Raw genomic sequence first — 26,633 nt, forward strand, 5'->3', positions numbered from 1 at the left:
GGTACGGGGACGCTTGGCGGCGGCGCCAGGCGTCGGCAGTTGTGCCGATTGACCTTATCTGTCGAATAAATCTCTCCTTTTGCGGCCTGTATCTCGGCAATTCTACCAACTAGTCCAATGTTGTCGTGAACCCTATTTTAGTGCCACTTCTATTTCTACCCTCGAGTTTTCGTAGCCTATCGTAAATCGTACATCTCGTACGTACACGTATACATGTATGTACATTGGTGCCTCATCATGGACCTTTGCTTCAATTGCCAAACGAGATCTCCTTGCCGAGATGATGTCTCGCTCGTGGCACCGAGAGGTCACGAGCTCACGATCTTGTTGTTATTTTAATTATAACTAGCCTAGTGTAACTGGTTTCTGTGCTCGTGCGATCGCTTACTCGTTGTCAGTGTTTTACCATATGACATAGTTGTAGGAGAGACTGGGGCACGATGGACTCGCCAAAAAATTCTGGTATTTGCTTCGCAGTATACAGAACGAACACTGTCTTTGTGCATGTGACGCGAACCGAATCTACCCGTAAGATTTTTCCTATACAATGTTACAAATGACGTATACACGTGCATGTAAGTATAACGTACTGTTATTTTATGACAATAAGTTTCGTCAAAAAATACCACAGAACAATCGGCTAAGTGCTAACAGATTTAAAACACGACGCACAACAATTTTGGCTCTAATTGAACGACGTTATTGTCATGTATTCCTATGTATACTATGCCAACCACTCACCAATTACAATTCCTTGATCCTGGTCGTTCGGTTTTTTTTCCGAATCGAAATGTCATCTGAAGCATGCATATTGGTTTGATGGTACAAAACTTGACGTTTTCAATAATCAAACTTGTGAACTTGAAAATTAGTCCTGAAAGTCTAAAGCCACCAGTTCAAGGACCTGGACATCCAAAACCACGGAGCGCGTGTCCTGGAAGTCGAGTTGCAGCAGGAAACGGACCCGGAGCGGAGGATCCAGGAGGTAGAGAATCCGGTACTCGAAATTTGCGTAGCGCGACTCTCATACGTCCGTTCTGCCGCGCGGTTGTTTCCAGACTGAGGAATTCGGCAGATTTGGCTAGCTGATTTTCGTCTATATAGATCGATGACGTCAGGAGAAAAAAAAATTGTGACGTCACTTTCTGAACATCCGAACATCTAAGGTTTGGTTTCGAACTTTAATACTACGTATGATGTATGATGTATGATGTATGATTACGGTGAATTTCAATTTCCTATATTTTCTTCATTTGTTATGCCTCCTTTCATCCCTTTCCGTTTCTCAGCATCAAACTTGGTGGGAATCGCCATGGATCTTCACGATATCTTCTCATTGAAATCATTCCTGGCAGGCAATTCAACGCAATTAAAACGTCCCTATTATTGAGGCCCCAAATATAAGCGTGAAACCTCGAAGCTGTTCTTACACCAAGTTCTGGAGGACTTCTAACGAGCTTATATACCCCTAGTGATAGTGTCCGTCGGACAGAACGATGCAAAAAACCAAGGGGCCAGAGTCATTCTTTACTGATGATGCGTGTGCACATCCCGTTGAGAGTCGATGGGGGTTTAACCAGCTATACGGGGTTCTATAAGAAGACAGTACAGCCCTAGTTCGTGAAAGTGACTTGATGATCGTCTGATAGCTGGCTTGAGAGCGACATTCTAACGAACTTTATGTATCTGATGTAACGAAGGTAGCCTCCATTTAAAGAAGGAAATGAACCCTTGAAGATAAGTGCATGTCAAAAATAGATGCATTGCTGGGTTGCTACATGAACCACTGTTATTGTAAAAACAGTCAGTCTCAAGACTTGAAAAAAATAAAATAAAAAGAAACGTAGATCCTTCGGAAATGGTTTGAGATAATCGTTATCCTGTAAAGATGAGTGATCAATTTTTATCGGTTCTTAAACGATCGCGACATAAATTTTTGATTTCATGGAATTCAATAATAATCACGTTCGGAAAAAAAAAAAAAAATTTGAACTCCTTGCTCTTCGTCAAAAGTGTAATATATTGGCAAGAGCTTACAGCGAAAAGATAATTATAAGCTTGACTGTTTCGCAGTTTTCACAGTTTTAGCCCATCTTCACTTTCTACCTATACCATGTAGACCGCCAAATATTTCTGCCACCTCCTGGTATAGCAATGGGTTAAAAGTTACGTAACTAACTTTCGCCGCCGGTTAAATACGATTCCAACATTTTTTACAGCAATGAGATTCCCGCGGTTAATTCGCGCGTATTATAGGTATGTGCATAGCTGTGCGAGCACGAGGAAAATACTTTCACAGAAACAGTCTGTTCAATTACTTTTTTGCTGCATTTCACATTTTATCAGGTACTTCCCCACTCGCCAATTTTACTCGCGAATCTGCCCGGAATTTTGATTCCGTCATTTTTATTCTTAGGCACGATCGTAACACGTAGTGCCTATTGAATTTGTGATCGCGAAAAACTACAGCAGGCAAAAAAAAAAAAAAAAACATTTATCTGCTACTACATTTATCGTCATGTGTGTGTTTGCGCACCGCAGAAAATGTTGTATCCTGAATTCCGGGAAGATGGTTTCATAGATTTGGATGAAACTTCACAAGCTTTTACCGCTTCCGGTTACTGGATGATCAATTCTTCAACTTTTCAACAATTATGTCATGCATCGTAAATTACAAAGAAATAGGTTGACCGACTTGGACGAAATTATAGTGAGACACGATGTATACGGTTAAGAAGTGTAACGAAACTTTTGAAACTTCTATTATTTCCGGTTACGTGTATCTTGAATTTCGAGTAAACAACCGAATCGATTCGATAAAAATTTAGGGAAGAAAACAAATATTCGACGAAGATCCCACACAGTTTTGTTGAATATCTGTCATCTTCCGATTACGAAATGGTGGTAGCTCGACCTTCCAGAAAAAATTTGCAACTCTCAAAATTTTGCACCGTTTCTTGTAAAATTTGGGATACGACCATTCTCTTTCAATTTAGCTCGTATCTGTTTCTCTCTCCCACTCGAACATCCAACAAACTAAACTGAATTATTTAGGACTAGAAACGCGATCATCAAATCGTGCCTATTTCAAAAACGCTAAACTTTTTAGCCCACCTATCTAGTATCGCTTTTTCTTCATCTCTGTATTTCACACGTTAATCCTCAACAAAAGAAAAAATAAAATGTGCTCTGCACTATTTGTCCGATTTTCCAATCATCAACAAATTCCTGCTCCCAGAAATTTAAGTGTCCACCGTTTATTATTTACAACCTTACCGCAGAGTTTCGTCTGTTAAAATTTTGCAAACTTAAGAGTACTTTTTTTACTCGGATTTTAAAATACATGAAACTTTTGGCGTGGAAATTGTTTTATGAGGATTCTTACCATTTTTCCAATCATCTCTAATAGAGTCGGTTACTCTTTTGTTGTGAAAGACGGAAGCTCAGGACAGTGGTAAAAGACAAAAGCAAAAAAAAAAAAAAAGAAAAAAAAGCAACTAGTTAGTAAAATGAAAGTTCGATTCCTCGGAAAATTTGGTACGAAAATCAGGTTTCTTTGGAAGAGTTGGTGACGCCCGTTAGCTGGCGAACGGTACTGAAACCGAATGGGTCAGGTCCCGCCGACTTCGAGTCCTTTGAGCTAGAAGGATACTTGGTAAAATTAGCATCGAAGGGTCACGCGTATGAAAGGTCCGGAATTTGCATCCGAGAGGAGGGTAACTCTGCAGGAACGTGAAAGTCGAGAACTAGTTGGCGGGGTGTGGGATCCTGTCGCATTCGCCACTTACATTAGCCGAACCATTAGGATCGCGGGATGGTATGGTGAAAGGCGGAAATAGAGTGAAACGGAAGCTCGGAATTCAGGGAAAGGGCTCTTCGCTTTGCGACTAAAAGCGGCCCGAACCTGGCTATCAAACCGGTCGCAAATCGTGCAACTGTTCAATTTCTGGCGGACCTATGTAGGGCACGACAAAGAACTAATCTGAAATCAATTAATCGGTTCTACTAACCACTAAAATGGAATATGTAACAATTGAACGTCTACTGATAACAACAACGATAACGCCAATAATAATATTTTAAAAATTCGGTTTTCGGTGGGTCTCTACTTGTCGCAAGTACACGTAATTTTGTCGTAAGTTTTGAACTTTCAAAAATTTCAAAAGGGTTTTTCAGGGTGTCCGAAAAGCTTAATTTTCGAATTGTACACGCTTGACCATCCATCCCGTCAACTGAATTGTAACATTACAGAGAAGAAGAAATGCGACAATGAACTAATTGTAAGTTTAATTGTCAATTTTGTTGTAACCTGAAATTTTTTATAACTAATTGTGCATGAAGTAAAAAATACATTTTAATCAAAAATAAATATTTGAATTGGTTGTGAGTTTATTCATACTCAAAGCAATCATATTTCTGGTAGACCATGCATTTTGCGTGATAATTTAGTCGATTAAACGTAAATTATCGGACCAGTAACTCATACCCCTTTTTCTTCTATTCTACTTCGAATCAATTATTAATTATTTAAAGTGAAAGCAATCATGTTCACGCGATAGGGGGGCCCGATATAGAACTTTGCCAAGAATAGTTTACGATTACGTAATTTCGTTCAAACATTTTCACGCATTTCGCATTTCTCGTATAATTGAAAAATTTGATTTTCGCATACAATGACATAGACTTAGTTGAAACTACCGAACAAATTTAGCCTAAAATTTTTACTTTATTCTATACGACCGATGGAGTTTCCGCCAGCAAGCGTAAATTGTTGTTGCTATCACTGCAGTTTTTCTTTCTCACCGTTATGTAATGTATCATTTCAATCCGCAGCAAAGTACTGTATTTTCCATCGCCCACTTTTCGATTAGTGTAAAGCTACAGTCGGATATTATCGGATATTTGCACGTGTGAGACACACGCTCATTTGTGTAACACCTGTAAGAGTTTTATTTATAAGAAGCAAAGGGAGTATTTAAAATTTGGGTTAGGAAACTTACACTCAATGACGCAGTGCGTAAAACTGAGTTATTCGGAAGTGCGCACGCGCTAACGTTATTTTACCACACTGTGCGGAAATGGGAACCTTTACACGCGCTTCGTAAGCTTCGAAAATCGAATTTCCTCAGCAGGTGAACGCGCTTTATTTGTGCACTGCACGTGCCTCTATATACGTCCAGGAAGCCATTTTCTGACCGTCCATTCGTTTGATTTCACAAAACGTTCAATTCTACCGAAATAGTAATGGAACTCGGGGCGACGCGTCGCGTCGCTTACACCCCTATAACTGAAAGACCCTCGTTGAATTAATGGGCATTATTATATCGTCCGTGAAATCGCAAATCGATGCTGGTCTTTTTGGCTGAAAGCTTCCGTTTATCTACAGTAGCTCAAATGTTGGTAATTTTTTTTGTCGTTTCTTTTCTTCGTGAGTTCATTATGATGTTTCCGACTTTATTATTGTTGTTGATATTATCATTGAGTTGTCGTTGCCACTGTTATCGTTGTCACCATTGTAATTTTTCTGGTTCTTAGTGTTATTGTTATGGGTCTATGAATTTTAAAAAATTCATTGATTTACGAGATAAATAGTTAAAATAGGGTTTTTCCTTCATATAACGAACAAATTCAATTTCGGTAAATGGTGGAAGATTTGAAAAAAATGTACCAGTACGCAGTGAACTCCGTCTCAGCTAATTGCATTCATTCGTGTCGCTAACACGACAAATGTTTGGAAAAGACGATAAAGCGAATCCAACTTTTAATCATCTAATACAGCGTTCCATTCGTGTCGGAAGTCGTTAGCGATAATATTAACGTCCTTGAGTGTAAGAAATTGCAATTGGTATTGGACGAAGTTAAAAGTTTGTTAAAAAGACTTCGCTCGAATAGCATTCGCACTAGTTAATCCTACTTAATTGCATAGAACGAGAAGCAAGAAGTGTTAACTCCATGCAGGCCACTAGAGCCAGTCTGTTATTCCTTATTTTTTTTGTTTACTTCACTTATGTTATGTTATGTTACTATTACATGACCTCGAAATAAGGAGAATCTCGTTTGTTTCAAGCACAGAAGCGTTTTCTACGTACTTCTTCACTCAAGGTAATTATACCAAAGACAGATTTCAGGAATCCAAAGCTACAGGTTTATAGCTAGAAATGTTAGTTCAAAATGCTGCATTAGGAAAATTCATAATTATTGTTACGTCGACCCGAGTCTCTCGAGGATCCCGAGACCCAAACGCAAACGCCAGCAAATATCAGCACATACGTGATATCAAGGCGCCAAGTGGAAGACTGCCACAGTCTAAATGAACAAAAGGAATGGAACAAACAGAAATACGATAATACCACATTGAAAACGCAAAACAGACGACAGTTTAGCTTTCTCGGCATTTGGAGAGGAAAGCGTAGGGCAGAGGATTGGGAACACTAAAACCAAACACAAAACGACAAAAGAAATATAAATTAAAATTATAACAGTAATTTATTGGGAAGCGAAAGGAAGCCAAATCTTTCAGTCTATTTGATTTTACAACATTTCAAAACCGCAACAAAAATATTTAACACAAATTCTTATAATGATACTTGAACCATATAATTGGTACCTTGATTTATATCTGGGCTCAGGTCGCTCAGGAGACTCCAGGTAAATCTTACACTGCAATATTCCTGGTCAAATATTGACGTATTGATTTAATGCATAAGACTTTCGCAATGATCCTTAAAAGCTGGTATACAACACATCAGCTGTCGTATTATCTATTGCAATTTAATTGGCATGGGTAATTAAATGCCGACCTACTGAGACCGAAATATACCCAGGTGCTGATAGGATCGTCAATCATTAATGCAACTGTACCCAGTTGATCCTCGGGGGTTTCGAAAATACGACACACTGAGCACACACATTTTTTTAGATCACAATTGCAGAAAGATTGGTGTTGCTTGATTTAACCTTTTAGATTCAAGTACAGTGTAAAACATGGCACTCGGAATTGTCAATACGACTTTACGAGTGATTCTCAGCCACTGGTACTAACCAGAAGAACTAATCCTAAGATACAGCGCACAGATCGTATTCTTCGTATGATAATCATTTATAATTATCTTGACTTGAAATCGTATAAGTTTACCAGTTATTTATTGGGTAAGACCCGAAAACTTATTGTTGTATATACAGAAGTATAAATTGAACTTGTGACAAGAGCTTTTGTTTAATATTGTCGTCATTATCAATTCCGATGATCGAAAACTTGGTATTACACTTTGTTAACTATCACTGAAAAGTAGCAAGAAAGTTTATTACCTAGTGGCTGTTTATAGTACTAGTATACTCATACAAAGTATAGCATTCAATCGACGTAAACTTTTTGTTGTCTGGATTCATATATATTTTATTTGAAGTACCTAATTGTTTCTGTCAAAGAACATGGGATTTGACGGGACAATGCAGAAACTTCAAATGAAATAATATTTAGTTTAATCAATTTCAGAAACACATCAAAAGTTTCACTTGAATCAATACTTGATATGGAAATGGAAAGTAACTGTGATAGGCCAAAGGCTAGAATAAGTTAGCGGCATATTTGAAAACGCAAGTTTGAACAACTTTAAAAAATTGGCGTTAGTAATAGTCATTCTTATTTAGGGTAACGCTGGATTTTCATATGTAGCAAACAACTTAGTGCAGCATATTCTGATTGGTCAACTTACCAAAATCACCAAGCGTGAGACGCCATCAAATAGTGCTTTTGGCGAGTTGACTAATCAGAGCATGCTGCATCTAATGTAAGCTTCTAATTGATTGAGAAGATTATTGTAACTTCCGCGCGCTATTAAACCTGTGTTGAAACGATACGCGACGCTGTGAAAACTCTCTTATGTTAATTCATCAAATCCTTATGCACGAAACATCCAAGAACTGACATAATCCTGAAATAACAGTCTTGGGAGCGTTTTTTTCAGGCTGCATATTTTATTTAAACTCAAGACATAGAGAAATAAGCATGTAACGAAAAAAAGTAGGAATTGTTCAAAAAATTTTTCAGAAATGACGAACAAACGAGCAGAATGGTCAAAATGAGCAACGACGACGTGGTGTCAGTGTTTAACGGGGCGCAAACCGAAATCTGGGGGATTATTACGGTTTTTCAGGGTTCCCAGGTCTTACAGGTTTTTCCCATTTCCCACCATCCAAGCATTCCGATTGGTTTGCAAAGTTCAGTCAATCAGAAATGTGAAAAGTGAAAAGCCGTAACAAGCCCCCTGTCTCGAGAAAAGTGCGTGGGATTGCGATTTGGCACGGCGCGAAGCAACGACAATAGCCGCTGTAGGTACGCCGTCGGCCGAGACGATCAGAGCTTCTGTCCGTCGACTCCACCCCGGTCGAATCGATCGAGTATAAGAGAGATGCGGCAGATGTCGCGGTGAGTGATGCGCACGGGCTTTTGCGTGGAGGTTTCCACTCTAGAAAAGGTCAGTCGCCGCGTAATTGTCAGCCGGATAACATGTATTATTGTTTACGTATAAATAAAACGGTACATTACGGCAATATATCAGTTGAAAGGATGAAATAAAAAGCCGATATCGCGGACGGGTTGAACTTGAGTAATAAATAATCTCCTAGATTATTGATGTAGGCTAGCTATTTAGACGAAAACGGCTGAAATACACGCGATGATTTGTTCACCGAGCAAGTGCGACGAGGTTATGTTCGTCCAGAATATATTGCCAAACTTTTCGAAACTCGTCGAGACGCGATGGTTCACCTCGGACAATCCGGAATCGGTGATGTCCGACGCGGTCGACAACGTCGTCGTTTTCGTCGACGGTAATCTGAACCTGAGATTTTGCTCCAAGTGCACCCAGCATGTCTGGACGTTTGAGGTGCTGACGATAGGCAAGTCCCTGGAGAACGTTTCGCTGATGCTCGACAACCACCGGGAGCACTTTACCATTTTATCTGTGAAGAGCGCCAGTGGTAACAGCGGTTTATGCAACGGGCAGGAGTGGTTTAAGGCCTCAGCTGCGCTGCCAGGCCTGGATCTCAACTACTCGAGCACCAACCGCTACAAGATAACCATAGGATTCAAGACAGACCGCTACGGCACGTACAGACAGACGGTTATATTCGGATTCGGTGGCTATCCGGTTCTTGCTAAGCAGATTTCAGTAGATTGCATACCGATCGCAGACGTGCCGCGCATCGAGGAAGCCAGGCGGATAATTCTTAGCCAGAACATGCGCAAGTGGACTAAAAGCAACTCCCAGATTATCGCCTTCGAATCCCCCTTTGTCCCAGCCAAAGACATAAAGGAGGTAAACCTGACCAAGGCCTATCCCTTCCCTGACGAAACCAACTTCTATCTCACCCACGACACGCTTACCGAAGAATCTCTCACCCCCACAAACTATCGTGGGCGCATGCACGAGCTTGTCTCCATTGAGGAACTGGCCAGACACGAACAAGTCGCTAGGTACAACATCGTCACCCAGCTAAGACTCTGCCAGTATTACATCGTCGCCCCTGATGCCGACTGCGCCACTACTGCTAAATACGCTCCATCCGGTGAACTCTTTGCTCAGGTATTCGACATGAGTTTCAAATATTACCAAGAGATGGAACGCACGTACTTGTTATTTGTTTGTCAAATTGCAGGTATTATTTTTGTCGCTGATAGGCCAGAAAACAGCATTGGAAATCAGTTTCAAGAACAAATAATTGATTATTATATTGCATGTGTAAATATGTTTCTTTTTCATGTGTTTGGAATTTTGATCTGTCTTATTTAAAAAGTCTCACAGTGATAAACGAAATTGTGTATTAATACAATATTTAGCCATAATTACACCATTTCACGGACACAAAATGCTAATTGGGGTTCACTCATTCCCTGAAATCGAGAGAATATTTATATTAAAACTCAGAAATGAGCATGTCAATTTTCACGTAAATGTTTCCATTCGAACTTCAGGTACATTCTTTTTCATAAGGTTGAAGTTTGTAATGTTAATGTAAGGATGCATTTTTAACACAAAATCCGTTACTTTGCAGGATTAACTGCAATTCAGTAATGCATACTTAAAGCAAAATTTACGTATATTATTGAAAGTAAACTATTCGAAAATCGTTAAACAATTGTAAATCAATTGTTCTTGTTTCGATGCATTGTAACATCAATGTTACTTACTTCAATATTACTTTTTTCTAAGGATTCACAGCATACTAACTGCAGCTGAGATGTTGAAGAACAAACAAAGTTCGAAATTCCTTTTCTAACTTACTCAGAAAATGAATCACTCCAGCGTTGAGGAGAATGATGTTGAAAGTCGAAATGTGTACAATTTCACAATCAGTTCATTCGTCGTCGTCATCAGTTCATTCATGTGCATTTAATTAATTGCACATTACTTTCAGTTTTTTCATTCTGAGCATATTGATTATCAATACATTAAAAAAGTTTTAACAAGAAGTTAAAAATACTCAAATAAATAAAGAAGTTTTCATTAAAGAGACATCTTGGGATTAGTGTATCTGACACAATCTAATAGTTGTTGTAAATTATGTTCTTAGAAATCACGTAAAATGATAGAAAATTTTATATAAAAACTTATATTTATGATGATCAAATTGATGTGCGAGTCGCACTGATATCGAATAAATAAAATCACAGATATTGATAACAAGAAAAAATAGTTATTACTATCGATAGTACAAGTTTTCTTGTTATTTCTTGAGTATTATTTTTTTTTTTTTGACACATTGTTGATGTATGATACAGTGTTATAGAGAAGCGTTAATAGAAAATAAGCTGTTAGAAGTAAAGTGAAATATTGACTATGAGGAGGTGACTTTGGAATGTTGAAATAACAAGAAATTATTTTTAATATGCTACTCCGTAATATTTTCAAATTATAAGAAATTAAGTAAACGATAGATTATGACTCGAACAAAGTAAATTTTACTTGGTCTATATGTACCCGAAGGTCCAATCGATTAATCGATCCAGCTTGATCGAAACTTGAGTCGCTATAAACCAATACTGGATTTTACCGATCAATTTGTAAGAAGCGAGTGAAATATTATTAGCTATTTGATAGTGCGAAATGTTAATATTACGAACTGCAACTTTATATCTTCAATCTATTGCTTTAAGCATGAAGAACGTGACATGTTTTTGAAAACGATTTTCCAGTATACCCACATACCTCAAACTTTGATTCTTGATCCAAGGATTGGAGAAATTCATATTAAATCTTGAGTTTGGAGAGACACAATAGTAGCAGAAAAATTCAAAGATTGCTCATTGGCTAACGCAACTGTTAAACTTGCCCAATATAAAAATGGTTTGAAATTGTAACTTGGAACTCTGTGGAAGATGTTTCAATATTCATACGTTGTTTCCATAGCTGCCGCTTGGCCGAGAGATATCCGAGGATTCGAAAAGCGGCCGATTGGTGCTTAGGGGTTGCAATAGAGTGTTATTCAAGCCAGTTGATTGGGAGAGAAGTGACAACCAGCCGCAGACAGTCTTTGAAGCGCACATCGAAGACAAATGCAATCGAATAATTTACTTGAGACTGTCAAAGCATTGCATAGAAACGCTTCATCTTCAGCCAGACACGGATGTTACGGTTCAAGTACAGTTCCAGCTAAATCGATTGCCCTATTGCGAGTGGCACAGATCCATAGATCGTGTTATCGATACCAGCCTGATTTTTCCGACCGTATCGGAGGACACCGTCATACCCTGGGACTCAAAAGAGTACTGGAGCGCTCAGTTTGACCAGAAATTAAACGTCAAGCAGAAGCAAGCCGTCATGGCTATGATTGCCCCCATTAACATCATCCTACCGCCGATTCTGCTTGTCGGACCCTTTGGAACTGGTAAAACTTATACACTGGCCCAAGGAATACGCATGATTTTGAACAAGGGCCCTGAACACAAGGTATTGCTTTGCACGCACAGCAACAGTGCCGCGGATTTATATGTTAAGGACTTCTTTGACGCTTGGTACAAGGAGACACTGGACATCAGGATGAAACCTCTTCGAATCTACTACAAAGGACGATTTAGAAACACGGTATGCAATCCGTAATCTTACTTTCTATCGTTTGCTAATTTCAATATCAAATATCTTCTTCCGCCACTCAAGATGTTTCGGAATTTTCTATTCACGATCGAGATGGACATTCGCTTCTACTCTCCTGACTTTGAAACGCATTCTAATAATCAAACCTCTTTTGAAAATCTCGAGTCGTTTTATTCTTTATCTAAGGGGGAAACGATTGACTGGTACAGGTACACCCAGTAGTGCAGGAATATTGTCTGATGGATGAAAATGGCCGGTTTCGAGAGCCCACGAAGGACGATGTTCTCAGATGCGGTTTGATTATCGCCACGCTTGCAACCTCTAGCTGTCTGGCAAGTCTGGACTGCGGCCTGACGCACATAATAGTGGACGAGGCTGCGCAAGCAATGGAATGCGAGGCACTGACTGCCCTGACACTGGCTCGAAGTACAACTCGTTTGATATTGGCTGGAGATCAAATGCAATTGGCGCCCGAGTTGTACAGCGATCTTGCCAACGAGCGAGGACTGGGACTGAGTCTGCTGGAAAGGATTTGCAATCTCTATCCGCCGATCTTCCCTTGCAAAATTTTACTCTGTCAAAACTACAGGGCTCACTCGACGATCATCGGACTAACTTCTGAGCTTTTCTATGCTGGCCAGGTCGTTGGATGCGGGAAACACTTGGCACACCCCATTTTCAACCCTCTAACATTCTTCAGTGTTCAAGGCCAAGATGTTCAGGTACGTCGAAAAAGTGTTATTTTTCAGCCCTATACGGTAAAACGAAGTGACATAGTGAACAGAGAATGAGCTGGTTTTAAATATGCGCAAATGGGCGATGACACGAATACGACGCAATGTTTCTACTTCAATTATAAACCCGTAATATCTATTTCTGCCCCAGGGAATGCATTCGACTGGATTTTACAACGACGCGGAGGCGTTTGAGGTGACGGATCGAATAGCGGAATTGAAGAGTTGCTGGCCAACGGAGCAGTGGGGACCTTACGGAGAAGGGGCAATAGGGGTTGTAGCGCATTACGCAGAGCAGGTATCAAGGATCCGTATGGAGTTGCGTAAACGTAAGCTATTTGATATTTCAGTGGAGCGAGTTATGAATGTACAGGGAAAACAGTTTCGAGCTGTATTCATAAGCACCGTTAGGACGCGTAATAGTTGTCAGTATTCAACCGATGTGAATATTAGAGATTTCGGTTTCTTGAGTAACCCAAGACTCTTGAACACTTCTATCACTCGGGCGAAGTGTCTCGTAGCCATAATAGGAGATCCTGTGGCACTGCTGACCATAGGATCTTGCCAAAGAGTTTGGGAAAAGTTTTTTACCGTGGCAACATTGTACGGTATAGATTATGGCACTCTCAGAAGATACGTTGACAATTTACCGCAAACACCGCAATCGGCACCTTTGAATCCTTTAGCTAAAGAATTTATACCGAGGAGTCCGCAGCCTCGTTATCAAGTAGAGTATGTACCTATACCGGTACCATATCCAGTGATTTATTGTAACTCAAATAATACGCAACCAACGACTAAGAAAAATTCGTCGTTAGACCTAATACAAAAATAGATGACAAATAAAATATAATGAAGTGAATAACAATAAAATAAAAATCTATATTATAAACCGTAGTTGCACTTGTCAATTGAACGTCGATTGTGCAAGTTTTTGAGCGTTTGACATTTTGGCTTGATTTTTGTTTTTTTTTTTTTTTTTCTTCGTTTATCCCTCTTCTTCATCCCGAGTCACTGTCGACGTTAACGTATTGTAACGTGATAGCAAACATGCGATTCAAATTTTTTTTTCACTAATTTTTTTTTTCCCTTACCTTTTCTTTTCTATTCTCCATTTGCAATAATTCAGCCTTCAATGCCAATACTCAACAAATTGTTGAGTTCAGGAAACAGACGATCGATTGGATTTGGAATGATTTTTAATTTCCTGTATATATGTATAAATTATATTTCAAAAATACAAAATTTATACTTTTTCTACGTACAACAGAAAAACAAAGAAGGAAATGAGAAAATCTAAATTAGGAAAAACCGGCAACTGGACAAAAACTTTTTTTTCTTTTCTTTTCTTTTCTTTTTTCTTCTTTTTTTTTTTTTTAGAGAAAATCAATAACTAGGTATAACTTACTGTTATCAACGATACCTACTATCTGACCCTATATACTTTCAATATTCTGTAAATATGTATAAAAATGATATAATATAGGAAAATCTCTTCGTCTCCTAGGGGACTGTTTTTTAAAATGGGAAATAAAATTTGAACAATATTTTTTTTTTTTAACTTTACTTTTAAAACGTTTTATCCTAATATACATATGTAGATCAGAGACAAAAACTTGAAAAATGAAAAAAATGAAAAAAAATAAACAAAATAAAAAAAAAAATAAAAAAAAATTTACATAAGAAAATTACAATAAAAAAAAAAATAAATAAAAATAAAAATGAAAAAAAAAAAACCACGCGCCACTCGCTGTATGTATTGTCACACACACTTCAACCTTTATTTCTTCTTTCACACTGCAGGAACCTCTCAATTCCGTCGCAAACTCACATTCAAGTCCTTGCATTAATGATTTTTTTTTTTTTTTTTTATTCGTTTCTTTCCGTTCTTTTTCTGCATCACCTTTTTTTCTTCACATGCATACCCAAGTTATGCACCGCACACATACAGATATACACTCAACTGCTTTCTTCAGTATTTAGTTTTGTTTGTTTTTTTTTAACGTAGGTGCATTAATCGAAATGTATACACGAATTAAACTTTATTGCTGAAGCATAATTATATAATGTTAGAGAAAAAAGAAGAGAGTTAGATGGAGAGTTTCAAGGGGAGAAAGCAAGAATTGAGGATTGCACGTGATGTCGGTCTCGATAAAAGGGCACCAAGGTAGCTTATGTCAGTGAATTAATCCCCGTTGTCGACGTTTTTTAGTTCGTTGTTTCGAAGACATCAGTCGACGGAGAAAAATTTAAAAATACTAAAAAAAAAAGAAAAATAAAAATAAAAATATAAAAAAACATAAAAATTTAAAAAATTAAAAGAAAAAGCAAAAAACCACAATAAAAATTGAAAAAAGAAAATTTAAAAAAATAAAAAAAAACCTCGACGAAACATTGTTTCGATGCGGAAAAAAAAAAAAAAAAAAAAAATGGAAAAGCTGATTGAAAAATGAATAATAAAAAATTGAAAAAAGAGAAATGATTGCAAAAAGCAAAAAAAAAAAAAAAATACAAGTAGTTGTAGTCTCGGAAAGAATGAACTTAACGAGATAATGATCTCATCTCGTCTATGTATGTAAAAAAAAAAAGAAAATCAAGTACCGTATCAGATTCGCAGATGGTTTAAAATACATAATAATTATACATAATTGTATGTTTCATGAATGATTGTACATATGAATGATATTTGTTTAATAAATAAAAATGCATATGTCGTCAGAATTACAAAATAACTTTTATCAGATGATTCCGCAATCATGATTTTATAGTTTCTTTCATTTTATTTTCAACTCACTGTGTTCGACATCCATGTTATTATACCCAGACATTTACCCTGATCGTTTCCTTCTGTCAGTCGAACCGCGGGAAATTAAAAAAAAAAAAAAAACAACACACATATATCTAAGCAGACATCCGCTTAGAAGATTCCCGTATCGTACCGATCCCTCGAATACTTTTATTGTATTTTGGGATTCGGCTGAAATTCAGATTCATCCAGGTAGGTGTTCGATATACGAACTTTTGTGTGGCTGATTTATGACTGGCGAGATGAATTGTACATTTTGATGTACTTGAAGTTTCTATCGATCAAAATTGATCGAGAAGTCTTTAAATGGCTCAATAGTTAGCCATATTATTTCGGCATTTCGTACACAGAAATTAGGTCCTGAATTAGGTTTCACCAGATCCCCGAAATCGGTAGAAATCTTGTCATCGGAACCCGGAAACGGACATTTGAATTTTTGTAAATTTTAATACACATGCAAAATTATTGGGGTAGTATTTTTTTTTCTTTTATTATTACTGAAAACGATGAATATTTTATATTTGTTTTTCCACCGCGGAACTGCCGTTTACTTGGAGTATTTTAGTTTTCTTACCACTTACCTGTACGAGGTTGATTTTTCTAATGTCAACGTAACGATATATTGTTCGGAAGAATCGTTAATCCATAATTCTAGGTTTACCTGATATTGACTAAACCGTAACGATGGAAAACATACTTATATACCTTGCAAACATCCAACAGCTTGTACATCTTTCTAAAGTTGGGAAATAGTGATTTTTTTCAATGTTTCGTTACGTCAACCTTTGTCTACCAACAATTCTCGGCACGAGGTACAAATTTTTGCAGAAACAAATCCATCGCAAGTGATTGAACGAATTTTAAAAGTCAAAAATGCAACAATTGTCAAAACTATGAAGTGATTTTAATTAAATTTATTTTTATCGGTTGGATCTTCAAGATCTTACTTGGAGTAGACTTGCTGGACCAAAAGTTACTAAAAAATGTGACTGTTGTCAAAATATGTAAAATCATTTCTTTTTTCGTAGCTTTATTATAATATGGTCACACGTAGATTTCTATCAAATTTTTATCTCCTAGAAATACAAGGAAGAAGAAATTGTCGTAGTGAGAATGTAAGGAATTGTCTTACGAATAATATGACTATATTTTTTATATGAATAATAAAATTACGAAAAAGTATTGATTTCCAACTGATGAACTTTCTCAACCCGTTACGGCCAAAGGATCTTATGAAATTTTTGCTACAATTTTCATTTTCTTTATTAAAACCATGAAATAGAACAATAGTAATTCGAATGATTCGAATATCAATCTTTGTTAAGTGGAAGGTTCCAATTTTCAAAATTTTACATGAAAAAAGTGTCTCTTACAGGGTGGCCACACATATGAAAAATATGGAAAACCTGAAATTGTCAGGGGATTCTTAATTTGGTCATAGAAAAAATCGAGCATATCAGTTTTCGATCATAGGAATGAGAAATGATTTTTTGAGGTAACAAGCTCACTTTTTTTCGTCGAGAAAACAAGTTGGTTTAAACCGATTTTGTTGTATCTACATTATATTTTCCTTCAATTCGAATTGAATTTCAACCGAATATGAAGTTAATAAACGGAACGCTTTAGGTTTTAGTAACTTGCTAGAACTGGGAAAATGTCGGGGAAAACTAGATTTCAGGGCCTGGACAGCCTGGAAATTTCACGGCATTTTTTTCCAAAAATTTGTGGCCACCATGCTCTAGGATTGATATTTTTCATAGCTAGAAAATGCACCGAACCTTCCTCTTAATTGTCTTAGGATATCAGATTTGCAGACTAGAATATGATGAGTACCGATAAAGAAATAGAGAAAATTGTGAAATATTTGACATGAAATTTTAACGATAATTTCTTTTTTTTTTACGACGCCATCGTATACGGTACACACGTGGGACATTACGAGTACAAACGCCTACCTTTTGAGAGTGGCTAGTCGTTCTTCTTGTGCGTGAATAAATCCGTGCAAGGTATCAATTAGGACCGATTCGGTCTCCAAGAGTTCCTCCATGTCAGCCAAGGCCGTATAAAGCTCCCCGCGACTCACGGGTAAAGAAATTGCACCGATTGTCAAGACGACAAAGAATATTCGATCCATCCTGTGTTTGGTTCTGAAACAAGAAGACCGGTTCATGTTTCGTTAACGTCAATTTATTGTTGCACTTTCAGAGTTTTTCAAACAAACTTGCACGATAATAATTTCACCAAACAAATCCATCTTTCCGAATACGTTGGAAAGGTTTGCCGATATCTCTCAATAAGGATAAGCCGTTTCATAGGCAGATGATCTTCACGCCGCAAAATATTATCAAAACCAAAATACTCCTATAATTTGCATGTAAAAATGAACCGTAATCAAGGTTGACGTGAAAAAAATCTCGGCCCTGAAATTCAACATTTTTCTCTGTGAGATATCACTTGAAAACAGAACCCACGTTTTAATTGAGTGTAAAAATGTTAGGACACGGGTTGACCCGCGCGCTTATCGTTATCTGACCGGGTGGTTGTACACTGATTACAAAATAACAACAAAGAAAGGAGGGGAAAAATTATGCGGTAACCTACACCTAACTTAACGCAACGTACCCTGTAGGTACATGAAATAAATATAATGGGTGTATTAAAAAACATGGAACCTCTAAATATCTTTTCAACTGAAAATAGTTTTATAAAAAATTACTGCATGAGAAAAAATGTTGAAGATTTCCGACGAGGAATCAGATGGAAGGATTATATAACGGCTCTAGTCCCATTTTATTGGCCCCGTAAAGACGAAACCGATGTTACTTCCAATAGATACCTCCTTTTTTGTAGCAGATTTGTTATCAGAACAATTGTTTGCTCTCACATATGCATCTTTCATTTTGGGTTGCCTTTAAACCCCGAAAAGGCCTAAATCAGTTGTTTCTTCAATTATCGAGGTCTTTCATATCTCACGGGTTCGATGTTAGGAAAATTATCTGCATTTGGATACGTGTCTTTTATTCTGGATTCGCGGTCCAAATTTGGCTGTATTAGTCCCGAGTCTATTTTTATAATAGACCCAATTTAGACCTACTATACCTACGGTTGGTATGTCAGGTAATAAATGGGTTTTTTAAAGGCTTTCTTTAATTGATTATAAAGTCTTGTTAAAACGAAAAGTTTAGAACTGATACCAGTTAATTATTGCGCGTTTTTCTTAGTTTTCATTCCCTTACACTATACCCAATATCCCAAGTCCAGTTCGGTTTTATTTGTCAAACCTTGGTGTGACAATTGATTTTCGTTTTTATTTTTCGTACTGGCAAGGAGAGTTTTTTATTCATCGTTCGGATTTCACCGAGTTTCTTGCTGTGCCATTAATCTGTCACGACACTGTTTCGATATGTATGTACAATTGTGACGCTGTGGGGATGGCATTGTTGGTACCGATTCTCTGGATATTGTACTTCAAGAATTGTTCGGAGAACTCAAACCGCAGAAGCAATTCTCTTAGAGGTAGAATATCTCGAGGAAGAGAAAATACCTATCCTTCAAACTTCGTCATTAGTTTCTTGCAAGTGTTCGGTCGAAGCTTTCGGAAAAGCTTCTCAGAATTTTCGATCCGATCAGCGTGCCATAAACGTAGAGAGGCTGGCGTTATAGTCGGCAGATACGCCAAGTCAAATCCCAGTCAGACACGTTACAATCAGCGGAACTATGCCGGTGCCTAAATTGCACCCTTCTCGTAGACTCGAGGAGTTAATTCTCGAAAAAATTTTGATGTTAAATGTATGATCCACGTCTTGAAGTTGGCGTATAATTTTGACCAGAGTTATTAGTCGTCTTTTTCGGATCAAACGAAGAGAAAAATTGAGTATTTTCAAACGAAAGTAAACCAACGTGTTTCCAAAAAGTGGTGAAGTTGCTAAGTTCAAATTAAGGGTGTGTCCTGATCGATTTCAACGTGACGTATGTATTTCGAAATATCGAAGTCCACGTATTTCAAACGATCTGTAAAGCCTCACTTACGAACTGAACTCGCGTTCCGGCACATGATCGATATCTCGAATAAATTGGAGTAGCGTTTTCATCAAGTTTTGTCAGTTCATAGAATACCCCGATCCAGTTCACTCGTTTCAGTAATTTTTTATCGCTAATTCGCGGATCCCACGTCTATCCGCCATCATCAATTATCTCTCGAAACATAATGGAATCTTGATTAATTCGCAGAACGATCATATTTTCTCTGGCTCATAGAACTTGCCCTAACATAAATCTCATGGGAAACGTCAACTGATATTTGTGTACAGAATATTCTTATAACATATTCCTTGCATACAGTTAAACAATTTCAAAATACTTTTCTGCGAGCTAGAATGTATGTAGGTTTTTTTAATTAGCTTTCAGTTGCAGATAAACACGCATTGAAAAAAAAAATATTTACATTTTACATCCTCTCTGGTAAACGTAAGGTCAGCATTTTTTTCGAGTCGAATCTACAGCAATTGTAACAAGATTTAAAAAACCAATAGCAAGAGTTACAATGTACTTAAGTGGATCTATCAAAATTTTTGTAGATTTGACTCCAAACATGTGCTGTCCATCTATTCATCACATGAGATGTCAAATATAAAATATTTTTTTTCCCATTTGGAATCTGAATTTCGGTGTTGTTTTTTTTGTTCCCAAGTGAAATCTGAAAAAGAAAATAAAAAAAAAAGAACGTCTTGAATGACACTCATACACTGATTGCGCTCAGGTTGCAACGCAACATTCCTCCAGAGCACCAGCAACAACAAACTAAACGCAGATATTACGAATCAGGTCGGGGGTTTGTGAATTACATCGATGCAGGTCCATCTTTCTAAAATCTATAATGCCTAGGTCGCATGGTGGCTCTAGGCGTTGCTCAATTCCCCAGGGAGAAAGGTCAAAGGACTTCAATTTACCGGGTGCGTAAATGCTGAGGGACCTTCGCATAAATCAAGTGACACGCAAAGCGCCGTTCCTCCGGTATTATGCCACGTGATATGCGTTACATGGCTCTGCATATTGCAGGTATCGATGCATAAAAATTTATGATGTAGCCGATTTTTTATGCATGTAATACAGTCAGAACGACGAAGCGTTGGTGCAAATTTTTTATACGGCATTGCATGATGCTTCGTATATGTAAAACGTACAATTCGATGACCGACAATGCAAAATATGCTAATAAAAATCATGAAGTTTATGTTTTAGATGTATTTTCCATCACTCTTTGCATTTGAGCAATAGTATATATGTATAATGTACATATATATATATATATATATATATATATATATTATATATTATGCAACACCTACTTAGAGACTTCAATTTTCGAAGTCTGTGCAAGAGCACGCGTAAACTGTCCCATTTCCGAGCAGTGCGGTAAAACAAGGTTGGCGCATGCGTAAAATTTAAACGTTATATTTTCCGCACTAGGGTTTTTTTTTGCGCATGCGCTCTTTCCAATATTTCAATTTTACGCACAGCCTCACTGAGCGTAAGTTTACTAACCCCAATTTGACGGGCGGTCAACCGAACCTCTTTAATTATGAAAGCAAACTTGCCTTCGCTGCTCTTACAAAATATAGCGTGTGTTCATAGGTGTGGACGGGCGATATCTAGGAACTAATGTAATTAGAGAGCTCGCCTTGTATCGCGCTGCAAATTTCAGACTCGTCGGAAATCGCCTACTTTCCACCCTTCTAATACAATACATAATAGTGCATCGTTGATTTGCATACTACCGAATTTTCGAATAATCTAGTATCTAGTCGAGCCGATACCCCTGCAGGTAATTACAAGCCATGGAAACGCGACGATTTCGAAGCTTCCAAATAATGCCAAGAAAAGAATAAAGGAAAAATAAATTGCACGCGTTTCGCGTCGCGTGACGGTAGCGTGATTACAAGTTACATGTCCGCATGTACCTTATAAGAACGAAAAGGTAATGAAAGAGGTGATGGGGAAAAAAGGAAAAAACGTGTTTACGATTAAATGCAATTTTACGCACGAATGTTTAACAGTGCATCTCAGGACCTCTGGTATTGCATACAAGATAAGGTCTGGACTCTAAATTTCAAAATCTTCAGTGGGAATATTCATCTGCAATTAAACATTCGGCTAAGGTTTTTGTGTCAAACATACGCAAAGCTTGAGCCTGTAAGTCAGCTACGCGTTGAGTGGAAGGTGGTTTCGCGCAACATAATGTAATACAGCTACCCACGTCCGTTGGATTTTCCGTGACAAAAGGCCATTCGCTGATTCGAGTGCTGCAGTACCAGTATACAGTGTGACATGGGTATTAAGAGCCAAAATATTGCAAGACACCGACCGCAAGTCGCAGAAAATACTCGTGGGGCAATGGAGAATATAACTTTTTAGTGATCTCCTTCAGACTCGTCTTATTTCGTTATTACGTGTTAAACTTTTTTATTCTTACTAGACTATTAGACTAATGTTTTCAAAACGGTTTCACTACCAGTAAAAAATTCATGCAATTTTCACGTATCGCTTACTTTCCCTGTCTCATTCCTCAAAGAAGGCGGGACGTTATTCTAGCTGCCCCGGAAACGAATAAAAAAGTCAAGTTATTATCAGATTTACAAGATTCGAGAACTAGAGAATCGACAGTTGTTCTCAATCGGTGCGGTTCTTCCTTAAAACTGATCTCTCAAGTTTCTGCTCGAATACTTGCGAACTTGCAACGACTTCGCTTGTTTTTTTATCGGGACAAAATTGGTGCCTGGAAAACGATTCCTTTTTCATGACATCGAAAATGAAACTGAATACAGAGTGATTATTTGGAAGAAAAAAAAAAAATCAATTTTGACGTTATGTTTTACAAACCATGCGAGATGATTATTCGTTGTTTCACAAAATGACGTAGGAAAGATTGACGCGGAAATGAAATTGTAATTGCTCGGCAAGAGATCGATCGTATTTAATAATAAAAAGCTTGTTTCATTCGGCTTTTGATTCTACATGAGCACAATGTTGCCAATTGAAAGCTAAACAGTTTGTAGTCTATTTTCATTTACCCAAAATTGTCCGCAGCGCATTGCCTTTGCCGATGTCACGTTACTTTAGCCACGTCCATACGTTGAACTCTGGTTACATCCACCGCGTATCTACCAGTGTTCTTTTAAACCTGGATTCACTCAGTTGGATTGGTGTTATTAATCGCCATCAAATGTCGTCAATTGCTCTGCGCAATTGCACTTTCATTTATCCGCCTCTTTACAAAACCTCGCCTTTTCCCAGCCATTATTTTTCTTCTGATTTCAATTTGCTGGCCTATGCTCGCGGCACAGGTCACCGGTGAGAGCCACGTGTGGTAATATAAAACCATCTCAGTTTCACTAGATGTTGGAATGGAGCCAATATATTTCTTCCCCCGTCAGGGAAACAGAGAAGTTGAAGAAAAAGAGGAAAAAGAAAAGGAGACGAAGCGATAACGTTTATTATGCCCCGGAAGTACCATTAAGGGCAGCGTCAAAGAGTGTATATATATATATTATATTATATATATATATATATATATATATAAAGGTATATGTATATGAAAATATTAAGTAAAATGCACCTGTTTCACAAACAACTTTCATAAACTTCCCGCAGTTGAACGCGCTAGTGTAATATCACGTATCTTAAGGTAAGAAATATGTTACTTCTTATACCAGCTTAATAGTAAATAAATTTCATTATCGTTGAGCGAAAAATGAAAGATAATTGATAGTGCATCACTGGATTTGCTATTTCCGTCATGTTTCGTGTTCTATTTTCGCAGAAAACTTGACTTACATGCTCATAGAGCAAAAAGAAAATGCGACCGCAAACATTGTCGAGCATATTCAATATCCAACGATCGGAGTTTAATAAATCAGAGACGTATATTTATTTAACACGGTAGATACTTTATATAAAAAGTGCATGCCGGATGCATATGCCTATTTGCTGCAATCGCATACGGTAAGGCACATTCGGCCGGTTTGCTGTGTGTTACATATTAAATTTGTATCAATCGGTGGACTGCAACGATACGCGTCTCCTCTTCAACGTTCTAATTACACTGGTGTGCTTGTTAGTTATTTTGAAATGGAACGTGCTGCAGCCAGCTGCAACAGTCAGTACCCGGCAGGATCCCACCTTTCCTGTGGTTGGAGACGCAGGTTGAGTTATAGAAGCGGTTGTCGTGCACGACCTGCGTGGTTCGTTAAAAAGTTTTGAAATTTGGTAGCTGACTGTGAGTATTCGGGTTCGTAACTAGAATACCGGGCTCGGATCGCCGTTGGCGGAGTTTTGCTCGTAAGCTGTGATTAAATGGAAGAGTACCACACAATAAACAATTTTTCGACGAGTCTGAAGACACTTGCATTAAATTCTCCGCGATGGTATTCCAAACGAAGTACAAAATACGTAATAGCGAAATCGAAACTTTGGCGAATGTTTTCACCACGGTTGAATGTGAAAAAAGTGTATATAGGTGAAATTACAAGAACCAAATGTGCGTTTTATTTTTTATGTAGAAAATAACAGAGTTCGTTCCGCGATGTCAAAAGAGAAATGGTACCTGCTGCATAACGAGGGCCGATAATTCATCGGTAGCGCTTTTTCCAGCTGCCGACGGGTTTTTTGTCATTAGTATATGGGAGGCAATTCAGAGCTCGGTATGGTAGCCGTGGAAATGAATGCAGACTAATTTGTACCAGTGTCAAATTTAATCGTGTAGATTGTACGATGCCTGCCAGAATACCATATCCAGTCAGCTTGGTCTAACGAGGGAACACCTCATACGTGCGAATATCGTCTAAGAATGGGGCTGCAGCACGAAAATCGGAGTAAACGAAGCAATAAGCCTGCAGGTAAACGGAAAGACGAAAAAATAAAACTAAGAGAGAGAGAGAGAGAGAGAGAGAGAGAGAGAGAGAGAGAGAGAGAGAGAGAGAGAGAGAGAGAGAGAGAGAGAGAGAGAGAGAGAGAGAGAGAGAGAGAGAGAGAGAGAGAGAGAGAGAGAGAGAGAGAGAGAGAGAGAGAGAGAGACACGAAAGCAGAGGATTGCACTTCGTGCGGTCTCGTTGGGGACAAAAGGCTTCTGTGTATCTGTTGCGGCAGTCGCTCTTTGACTGTAGTAACCGGGTAGAGGAGCAAGAGCCAAATTATAACCCGGCCCAGAATGTCCTCTGACTGTTTGAGGAATAGCGTCGTCTCTTTCGTTCCTGGATGCCACGCCCGTTGAAAATGAAACGCCGGAGGACATGCGGAAGAGATTGAAAGAACCTCCCAATCGAAGAATTATGCCATTCTTAAGGGAGCGGCTTTTTGAACAGGGTTCAATAATGGAGTAGGCGGCAACCGAATCCGACGTGTCATCGGTACTAAAAAGTCTCTAAAGAAATAATGATTTTTATGGATTTGAGAAATGTAAAAAAGAAAAGGAGGAGAGCAGCGGGATTTTTTTTTGTTTATTTATACGTATGTATGCAAGTTTGTTAGTTGTCACGTTTTTTAAAACTTCTTTAGAACAACATTTCCGGATTTTCTTGACGTTTGTGTGCCTGGACTTCCACAGTTCAAACCCTTGTGGTAAATGCGACATTTTTGTTTCAACTAAGCTCGACGCAATAGGCTTTGGTTTCATTTTCCGAAACGTTCTCTGCTACAATATTTTCAGTTTCGTATCTTTGACCAAGCAGACTGCACATTGTGGATAAAGTACAACCTCGATAGACGTGAAAAAAATTGACGTAACTTCGTCTCACGTGTTACATGTAGAGCAGAAAAATCCATACAGTTTGAGGAAGTTTGGTGAAATTTTCTAGACTTGGTGAGGTTTGTAAACACAAGCTCCGAGGTTTGCCACCAAGGTAAGGATGCTTCGTGTATAAATAATTCATTTGACGTTTAACGCAAAGCATTACTTTCAACTGCTGTACGGTAGCAAATGTGAATTGGTAATTCTGTGTTCTGAGGAAGAAGAAGAAGAAGCAGCTAGGAGATCATAAATATTACAACTTATTATGCTACGCGGATTCCAGTCACCGATATGATAAGATCTGAATTAAAACAAACAATTACAAGTTCGTTAAACTGCGTTTAAAACATTTCCTGCGTTAACCTGTAAAATATATTGATGGTTATGCTTCTGTCGAGATAACCTACCAAATTGAAATTCAAGACTCACAATCATGTATCATCAATTTCAATGACTTCTGATTTCATTCTAAATTCAATTCAAACGTATTTATCGCCCGTTATTTGTGCGAGAAGAAAATTAAAAATAAACATGCAAAGCTTTGCGATGTGAAAAAGTTAACAATTAATGAGAAATATCAAACTTTTCATGGCGGTAGTTGAAAAACCTACAAAAATTCATCTGTGGCGAGAAAAATTTGAGAGGAAGAAGGTTCGTAACGTTCGAGGGAAAAACTGAGGATGAATTTTTGTTCTGAGAAACCTGCAGGAAAATGGCCATTTTCTTTCGTCAAACGACGAATTTGAGACAGATAAAAGCCACCCCGTCGCCGTTTTTTTTTTTTTAAGCTTGGATTTTGACGTCAAAAGTGCTTTTCATTTTTCGATTAAACAAAGTCTGAACTGCTATGCTCAGATAAGTAGAATTCTTTTTTATAGGCGAATGAAGTGGGGCTAATGTTTTGCAGATCATCTCCCTTCATCACGTATCTGTAATAATACATTATACGAGTGTCGATTGTTATCGGGAAGCAATTTCAAAAAACAGTAAAACATTTTCTACCGCAGTATCAACGAATGGAGATTACGGTAAAAACGCAATGGTGCGAATAAATTGTCTTAAAAAATAGTGAAAATCCGAGCAGTCGAGAATTCAGCTTTTATTATATAAATAAGGGATTAAAAAATGGGTAAAACGGCTTCCTTCGACGCTTGGCAAATGAGAGAATTTATCTTTGGTCGGGGAGCAAACAAGAGTCGGAGGTTGCACTTTTA

General features: G+C 37.9%; 2 protein-coding genes across 6 annotated transcripts in view; one reads left to right on the forward strand and one right to left on the reverse strand.

The window, feature by feature from the left end:
- The window catches only part of LOC124188186 (prolyl 4-hydroxylase subunit alpha-1), a 138,957-nt gene that overhangs the window by 14,339 nt on the left and 97,985 nt on the right, over positions 1-26,633 (reverse strand). For all 5 annotated transcript variants that reach the window (XM_046580745.1, XM_046580744.1, XM_046580747.1 and 2 more), the window contains one exon: positions 17,591-17,782. In XM_046580745.1, coding sequence (XP_046436701.1) covers positions 17,591-17,782 — 192 coding nt within the window. The remainder of the gene's footprint in view (positions 1-17,590; positions 17,783-26,633) is intronic.
- On the forward strand, positions 8,496-14,431 carry LOC124188177 (probable helicase with zinc finger domain). Its single transcript, XM_046580703.1, has 4 exons — positions 8,496-9,587; positions 11,412-12,086; positions 12,305-12,817; positions 12,981-14,431. The coding sequence occupies exons 1-4, from the start codon at positions 8,679-8,681 to the stop codon at positions 13,662-13,664; spliced, it is 2,781 nt and encodes a 926-aa protein (XP_046436659.1). The 5' UTR covers positions 8,496-8,678; the 3' UTR covers positions 13,665-14,431.

Source organism: Neodiprion fabricii, chromosome 1 (genome assembly GCF_021155785.1).
Source record: "Neodiprion fabricii isolate iyNeoFabr1 chromosome 1, iyNeoFabr1.1, whole genome shotgun sequence".
NCBI lineage: Eukaryota > Metazoa > Arthropoda > Insecta > Hymenoptera > Diprionidae > Neodiprion > Neodiprion fabricii.